We start from the raw sequence: 9048 nt of genomic DNA, 5'->3' as shown, positions 1-9048 counted from the left end.
GTTCTTTGTAAATTAGGGTCTTTCCCAGGTCACAGTTTGTCTGTGGTCACCCTCATTCAATGACTAGGGTGTCTAGGTAAAAATTGAGACAAAAGATGGCCCGATTTACCATCCCAAAGATATTAATCTAGGCGCAGTTGGATTAGTTCAGCAAAGACTTGTGTTGTTTGTCCTTCATTCTCAAGAGGACCACCGCATCAGGGAAATGATGACATTTGACTTGCAGTTGACTTTGAATTGAGTGAGGGAGGGCCATGCAAGGTCACCAAACTCCTCTAGAGCCATTGGATACAGTGACCAGATATTCATCAGGATGATTGGATTTCCATCTTCTTTCACAAAACCTTAAACCTAGTTCACTCTGAAGCTCATAGATTGGACCACAATAGGTCCCTGCCCAAGTCCCCTTAATGGCTTCTTTTTGGCCCCACCCCACCCCTTAGAGTGAATGTCTATGGTAACTGTTTCTCTTTGGAACAGCTACCCTGAGGGTCTTCCCTTTCCAACTTGATTCTTTTTTTCTTTTTTCTAATTAAAGGGAACATCCCTTAACTTACTTCGTAAGGAGTCCTACTCACTGAATGGGCATTGCCTCACTCAAAGTGAGAACCTGAAAAGGAAGGTCCAGGGTCTCCCATTGCATCCTGGGTCATCTCAAGTCATTCTGATGAATTTCTCAAGATTAAAGTTGCTGAGGAATTGCCTATCTTCCCTGGTGGAGGAAATTTCCTCAACCACAAATTTGCTACACCAGCAATATTACATTTCTAAACCAAACCCCACACATCAAGTAGGAAATTAGGCCCACATTCCATCTCCTTTCCCATATCCCTCTCTTCTCTTGTCTAGAATGCCTCTTGTCCTCTTCTTCCCTACTCACTTCTATTTCCAGGTTGGGCCTCAGTAGATTAATGCTTGGAACACCATTATCTTGTGCCTCTTAACATCTGCTGCTGCCTCATATATGCTCCCCCCTTCAATCCCCTCCCGCCCCATCCATGGAAATCCTCTCTCCCAGTCCTAGGAAAGAGAGACAATCTAGTGAGTGAACAGTGGCCCCAAAGTCAGATTAGGGATAGGAAGCATTTTATTTGTACTCCACATGCCACTCAAGATGATGGATGGAGGCCTGTCTGGGGAAGAGTGGACTCCACATCCTGGCTTCATGCTTCAGATGTAGAGGTAAACCCAGAACTGGCCAGGGGGCTCTGACAATCTGAGCAGCTACAATGAGGCCTTGTGCAATTCTTCTTGCCACCTTTGTAGGTTAAGATCAAATCCTCCAGGTCCTTCACTTTGCCCTCTACCATCTGAAGCTTTCTGAGCATTTTCTCCTGCAGGCTCAGGGTGACCAACATGTCATTGTTACCTTGACTCATGGTGCAATGATTTGTTCCTTCACTGTTGGACAATATATCTTGAAAAAGATCTGTGCCCTTCTTGTAAAGCAAAAGGACCAAATTAATAAAGATGATGATTTTCTAAAGGGAAAAAAAACCCCATGAGTTGGTTACATTTATGTACATGAAAACATTATTAATCAACCTAATTCTAGTGAGGTTTGACCTTGACCTAGTAGTCACTTAGCCTCCATTGGCCTTAACTTTCTCATCTGAAAAATGGGGACAAGGGTCCTAGTGCTACCTGCCTGTTGTAGGGAAAGTGTATGTATATAGTTACTAACTGGGCAAAACACTCTCTTATTCAGATTTACTGAGTAATTGGGGTTTTAGCTGAGTGTTTTTCTTTCTGAGTAGAGGAGAAATATTTTTGTTTCAACCCAAGGCATTATGTTTCCTTTAGAAATGCATTAGAGCAGGGCGGCTAGGTGGTGCAGTGAGTAAGAGCGCAGGCCCCAGGAGTCAGAAGGACCTGGGATTGGTTCTGGCCTCAGATACTTAACACCCACACAAAAAAAACTGGCCGTGTAACCTTGAGCAAGTTACTTAACCCCAATTGCTTTAATAAAAAAAATTGCATTAGAGCACTTCTCTACCCTATTCAGCAAATGGTAGAGTAGAAATAACAATGAACTTGGGAGATCTGAGGGCTTCGTCTCTTTAAGCCTGTTTCTCTATCCAAAAATACAGATTGTAATATCTTTTGCCACCTATTTTGCAGGCATATCATGAAGAAAATGCTGGCCAAAGATATATCCAGTAGCTCCCTATTAGGCCCAGGAAAAAACTCAACCACCTATGTTGGCACTAAAAACCTTTCACAGTGGCTGTAGCCGATCTCCCCTGACTTACTGCATGCTCCTCCCTCCCCTGCACTCTATGTTCTAGCTGTGACACTGGCTGTGTCCATCATGCCTGGAAGGCCTTTCTCCCTCATCACCCTCTGCTCACTCGCAATAATGATCACAACATTTATATACTGCTTTAAAATTTTTCAAAGTGCTTTGCAGACATTTATTTGGTTTTCCCAACAACCCTGTTGACAGATACTATTATTCTTCCACTTTTACAGATGAGGAAACCGATTCAGAGAGGTCACACACTTAGCCCGGGTCACACGGACACTTAAGTGCCCAAGGGAGTATTGGAACCCACATTCCTGACTCTGGGGCCAAACTTCCATGCACCATACCATACTGCAGGGCCAAAAGAGCCCTTAGAGCACAGACTGTCAGAGCCAGAAGGAATGTAAGCCTGATTCTAGATCAAAGAGCTTCCTGGTTTAAGTCAGCTAGAGTGCAGTGGACAGAACACTGGACCTAGAGTCAGAAAGACCCAAGTTCAAATCTATCCTGAACACTTGTTAACTATGTGAACCTGAGCAAGTCACTTAACTGCTCTGTACCTCAATTTCCCCAACTGTAAAGTAGCTACAAGAATAGCACCTACTTGCCGGGGTTACTGTGAGGATACTTGTAAAGCCCTTAGCACATAGTAGGCACTTGGTGTATTTCTCTCCATCCTTTCCAACTCAGTTTTGGGCTCTGTCAGCAGCTAGTGCTCCATAGCCACCTCTCAGGATCCCTAGCTGCCTTTGAGGCTCTCTTCATGTACCCTCTTCCACAGGAAATCCTGCATGCTTCCCACAGGAACTACAGCAATGCTTAGGTTGGATTAAAAGAAATAGAAGCCATCTCTAGGCCAAAGATGGACAGCACATGAAATGTCATTCCATTTCTCACTGGGGACTAAGATGCTGATCCTACATCAGTGATTTGCTTAAAGAACTGTTCAAAGCAGCCCTGAGTACAGAAGACTGAGCAGAATGTAGGCTCCAGCCTCGGAAAAAGTAGCCTTTTTATTTACTGATTGATTGATTGATTGACTTTTGGAGGGCAATTGGGGTTAAGTAACTTGCCCAAGGTTACATGGGCCACTCGGGTCCTCCTGACTCCAGGGCTGGTGCTTTACTCACTGCACCACCTAGCCGCCCCTGGAATGCAGCCTTTTAAACCAATACATGAAACCAGGTTGATTTTTTCTCTTCTTTGTCTTTAACTTTGTCATAGTGGTATAGATTTGGAATTAGAAATGACCTTAGAAATCATCTGGGCCAGTAGTGTCAAATTGGCATCCCTGCTGGACTTCATGTTGACTTAGAAAATCATGAATTGGGCGGCTAGGTGGTGCTGTGAATAGAGCACCGGCCCTGGAGTCAGGAGGACCTGAGTTCAAATTCGGACTCAGACACTTAACACAAAAACTAGCTGTGTGACCTTGGGCAAGTCACTTAACCCCAATTGCCCCTCCAAAAAGCAAAAAAAAAAATAATGAATTAACATTATCTAGATGGTATTATATTTTTGGGGGGGGGCTGGGGAAGGAGGCATCTAGGTGGCACAGTGGATAGACAGCCAGGCTGGGAGTCAGGAAGACTTCTCTTCTTAAGTTCAAATCCTGCCTCAGACACTTATCAGCTGTGTGATCCTGAGCAAGTCACTTCACTCCATTTGCCTCAGTGTCCTCATCTGTAAAATGAGCTGAAGAAGGAAATGGCGAACCACTCCAATATCTTTGCCCGGAAAACCCTAAATGGGGTCATGACTGAAATGACTAAACAACAAATTGGACTTTTATTTTGTCAAACATTTCCTAATTACATTTTAATCTGTTTCAAATCAAACTTGGGAATTATGGGGACTTAAGAAACCCAGGCCTGGAGTCTGACTCCACTAACTAGTGTCTAACACTTATTTTTAAAATGAGGGTACTGAAGCCCAGATGGGTTAGGTCACTGGCTTACAGACACCACATAGGTATTATCTACTAGTCAAGTAAGGTGGGAAAGATGCCCCTTACCTTGGGGACACTTAGAGTATGATTGTCCTTGAAAGGTAAAAAAAGGAACCCAAACTCCTCTCCAAGTCAGCCAGGAGCAGAGCCCACAGGCCAAACCCTTGTAATATAAACCTTTCCAACATGGCCCAGAAGGCTTCTCAGGAAACATTTTAGGATTACAGCAGAGAAGTTATCCAGCCCAAAGGTTCCCCAATTGTCTCCAGAACCAGATTAAAATATATCTGGGAAATGTTTAACAAAATAAGGAAAAATAGAATATAGATGTTAATTTGTGGTTTCCTAAGTCATGTGTCCCGCATTCATTTTTCTTGGAGTTTGACACCATTGCTCTAGTCCATCCCTTCATTTACAGATATGGAAATTGAGACCCAGAGAAGCTGTGACCATGTGCCTAGTATGTGCTGAGAGTCCTAAAAATACAAGACAGCTCGGCCCAACCTTTTAGTACCATAGAATGTTTTTCCTTCAATAGATAGGAAACAGAGGCCTTGAGAGGAGGAAATGACCTAAGCCATCAACATGCTGAGAGACAAAGCCTTCACTAGAACCTCATCCTCTGGACACAGCTAGGATTTTCCACCATGTTATGAACGTTGCCTATCTACCTCAGAGTTTCTTCACCTCTTTTTTGTCAGAGACCCCTGTGTCACTGTGAAGCTGATGGATTCCTTAGGATTATATTTTTAAGTGGATAAAACACATAGGATCTCAAGGGAAACCAATTCTATTGAAATACAATTAAGATCCCTTGCCTATACTCAGTCTACTAAGTTTGGTTGCCTCAAACCCTCCTTCTTCCACAGGTAAACCCCAGCTGTTACCCCTCTCACCTGCTCATCTGTCCCACTGAATCCAGGACAGCCCTATTCAGATGAACTGAAAACTTGGTGGTACAGAAAATACTGTACTGGACCTGTAGTCAAGATCTAAGTTCAGATCTAACCCTCTGACATTTAGTAGCTCTGTGACCCTAGGAAAATCACTTAACTGCCCCTGTACCTCAATTTCTTCATCTGGAAATGGGGATAACAATAGCATCTACTTCCCAGGGTGGTTGTGAGGATAAAATGAGATATTTATAAGGTACTTTGCAAACCTTAAAGCATTATATTTGTTGGTCAGTTGTTTCAATCCTATCTGACTTTTTTATGACCCCATTTGGGGTTTCTTAGAAAAGATACTAGAGAGGTTTGCCATTTCCTTCTCCAGCTCATCTTTACAAAGGAGGAAACTGAGGCAAACAGGGTTAAGTGACTTACACAGGGTTACACAGCTAGAAAGTGTCTAAGGCCAGATTTGACCTCAGGAAGAGGAGTCTTCCCAGCTCCAGGTCTGGTACTCTATCCACTGTGCCAGCTAGCTACCAAAAGCATTATATAGAAATATATAAATGCTAGCTGTTTGATATATATACATATATGTATTTTATATGCACACATACATATATACAAACATGTAAATATAAACACATATATACAATATTAAACATATAAACACTAAACATAGATGAGCTATATATACATATGAAACTATATATACTAGCTGTTATTATCAACACCACCTGTCGTTCCCATCTAATGGGGACCCTGCCACTCTTACATTCTTTCTCTCTCCCTTATCAGGGCTTCTCTTTTCCAGAAAGTTTGTATGAAACAAAACTGATGGCTATAATCCCAAAGAACCTTCATACCCTTGTCCTGGAATGAGAGATGAGAATTTGTTACCCTGGCCAGATTATGGTTCCTCACATTTTAGGATTTGGAGAACATTTGGAAGAGGGTAACCAGGATAATGAGATTAGAGATAGCAGATTATTGACTCTGAAGAAATATATGGTGAGTTGTCAAGGGCAAGAGGGTTTGTTCAATTCGATCTCATAGGCCAGAACTGGCAGTAAAATTACTGAGAGCCAGATTATTCACTCAAAAGCTTCTTAATCTTCAAGCATTATTCTAAAGTGGAGTAAGATTTAGATTGTGAAGGGCCTTAAACGTCAGACTAAGGGATTCGTATTTTATTCTACAATCTAGGCAATGAAGAGCCACTAAAAAGGAGTTTCGTGACAGTTGTGTCAAAGTAAGAAGACCAGTTAGGTTACTGATGTAGTTCCAGGTGAAAAGTGACAAGGATTTGATGCAGGACATGTCTGACCTATGTGAATAGAGAGGAATCAGGGGGTGCAAAAGATGAAGGGTAGCCAATGACCTGGCAACTGTTAGGATGGCTACGCCTAGGGAGAGGGGAGAGTGAAGCATGTCTCTGAGGCTAGCTGCACCACACAGCTACCTTGTTACTTTTTCCCAAGCTTTTTCATCCATTCCAAATTACTATTAATGCCTTGCTTCCAAAATAATCTAATGAGCATATCCGCCACTTTGTAGACAAAGAGCTTAAAGTGGCTGTCTTTTGCTAAAGGATAAAATACCACTTTTTAAAGGTTCACCACACACTTTTCCTCATCTTATTTAACATTATTCCTTTCCTTTCCTGCACACTCCACATTCTAGCCAAATGGCACCAAATACAGTCATTCTGGTTACCCCATATGGTGACCATAATTTCCACATCCTTCCTTTCTGCCAGGTCAAGCCTAGGCAACACTTCCTCCATATGTAGGAGTCACAAATCTCTATGCTTCCCCTTCAACCTTCTCCCCCTTTTCAGACTTTCCTAGAAGCACTTGGTCTGAATCTTTCTTCCTTAGCCCCTACTCTATTTTAGACTTATGTGTCATGAATTCTCCCGGGGACTATAACTTTTTTTATATCTCTATTCCCAAGCCCCCAGCACAGGAGCTTTACCTGAACCCACAATAGACATCTTCAAGTCTGTTGAATTTGAATTTTGCTCCAGGACCCAAAGGGTTTAAGGCTCTGGAATGTAATGACTTTGGGTTTTAAACATTACACCAACTTTTAAGTTAAGATCAACTTCTATTTTTAAAAATCTGAACTTTATATTGAGAATTCTTTGAAATGCTAAGTTCCCCCTGGACTCTTGTCCTAGGACCCTCCAAGGACTCTTGGACCATCTTGGGTGATTCAACTTAACTCACCAGTTCACCTCAATTTGGACATATGTGCAACATATTGGGGATGAAAATGACATTAGACTGTAGCCGTTTCAGAAGTGGAGAAAAGGGCAGGGGAGGGAGGAGAGCAAAGTCAATAGGCAACACTCTAATTGCTTGATCTGGGGGAAGCACAAATATAGAGTACTAAGTGCACTCCCAATATCAGAAAAATCATGACATCCAGTATTGAAAGGGATTTCAGAGGATTTTGAGTACTCTCATGTGAAGCATGAATTCTCTTTTATAACCATCAGTGGTCTCACAGGCTCCTCTTGAAACTTTTCAGGAGAGCTCACTACCTCTGCACAGGAAGCTCCTCATAACCAGCCTAGAATGTCTTTTCCTGTAATTTCTGCTCATATAGTGCCTAGTTCTACCCTTTTTGAGAGACTAGCTCAACAATTATAGCCCCCCTTTCCCAATAAATCCTTAATATATTTGAAGATAGTTATTTCCCAGCCTAAGAATTCTTTTCAACCAGACTAAACCTTAATTTCCTTCTATTGATTCCCATTGAGTCCCCTTCACCATCCTGGTCATATGACTTGGTGAGAAGACAAACTCGTGCTACGCATCGATTCTCTTGCCATAAAACATTTTTGGAAATTTCAATTATTTAAGGTTCTTGTTAGTTTCAGTGCCAGAGCTAATCTCTGAAAATACCAACCCAATTTAAACACTCTTCAGATTAATGGTAAGTACATCTCTTGTGAGACTTAAATTCCTTGGTAACATAAAAGAGTATAACCTTAACTGACTGTAAAGTTCGTTTCCAAAAGGCACATGTTCCTATTAGCAGGCAAAAAGCAAGGATAATCCAAAAGATGGCTTGCCAGGTTGGAGGTAGGTGTTCTGAAAGCCAACAATCTGAATTCAAAGTGAGCTTATTCTCTTGCAGCCAGTTCCAGAGTGGGGTGAGAGAGAAGAATCCTGAAGTCTGTGTGAAGGGAGATGTTGTTCCATCCATATTGCAACTTCTGGAACTACATGAGCAATATTCAGGAAGAACCTTCAGACAAAGGCCTTAGGAGTACAGGGTTGTATCTAGAGCCACAGGAGCATGCCTGTTAAGTACAGGCTGCTCTTCAGTTTATGATGAATTGTGTTATTATGATGTCATTATCCCACGGGCCATTTGGGAGGATGACCCAGTCAGGATGCTATTTATTCTGCTTTCCCTTTCCCTTTTCCCAAACATCCTATTGCTCTGTTCTTCATATCGGTTGACTTTCTACAGCACTTTATAAGGTTTGAAAAGTTGTATAGTGGAAAACCTGACAACCCAGGTTGAAAACATGGCTCAGCCACTTACTTAGCTATGGAATCTCAGGCAAGTTATTTAACCTCTCTGGGGTCCTTCCTTGCAATAACAAAATGAGGGGATCAAGTTAAATGATCTCTAAGTCAATTCTGTATGGTATCTTTCAACTCTAAATCTATAGTCTTAAATTTATCTTTATTACAACAACCGTATTAAGCTAGTGCATGTTCTGGTTACTTCTAGAGTAGGTAGAATGGAAAGGCAGCTAGGTGTCACAGTGGACAGTGTATTGGGCCCCAAATCATGGAAGACTCATCTTTTGGAGTTCAAATTGGGCCTCAGACACTTACTGGTTGCATGACCCTGGGCAAGCAACTTAACTGTCTCAAGTGTCCTAGTCTATGAAGTGAGCTAGGTTAGGAAATGGTAAACCACTCTAGTATCTTTGTCAAGAG

The 9048-nt window shown here is 42.0% G+C and overlaps 1 protein-coding gene across 1 annotated transcript; it reads right to left on the bottom strand.

Annotated features, from left to right (window-relative positions):
* Positions 1–1118: 1118 nt before the first annotated feature.
* TMCO2 (transmembrane and coiled-coil domains 2) lies at positions 1119–8795 on the bottom strand. The gene is made up of 2 exons (XM_069068199.1): positions 8081–8795; positions 1119–1481 (listed from the first exon to the last, which is right to left on the bottom strand). Exons 1-2 carry the CDS (start codon positions 8297–8299, stop codon positions 1164–1166), a joined length of 537 nt encoding a protein of 178 aa, XP_068924300.1. The 5' UTR covers positions 8300–8795; the 3' UTR covers positions 1119–1163.
* Between the last annotated feature and the right edge of the window lie 253 nt (positions 8796–9048).

Source organism: Petaurus breviceps, unplaced genomic scaffold, assembly GCF_028583685.1.
Source record: "Petaurus breviceps papuanus isolate PSGF00001 unplaced genomic scaffold, PetGlider_PUasm1.0 90760, whole genome shotgun sequence".
Taxonomy (NCBI): domain Eukaryota; kingdom Metazoa; phylum Chordata; class Mammalia; order Diprotodontia; family Petauridae; genus Petaurus; species Petaurus breviceps.
This window is presented reverse-complemented; position numbering and strand designations above follow the sequence as displayed.

Coding starts and splice junctions, on each gene's coding strand:
- TMCO2 (XM_069068199.1), bottom strand. CDS start 8,299: ATGGATGGAACAACATCTCCCTTCACACAGACTTCAGGATTCTTCTCT. Junction 1,482..8,080: donor GAACTTTACAGTCAGTTAAG/GTTATACTCTTT, acceptor TTTTCCCTTTAG/AAAATCATCATCTTTATTAA.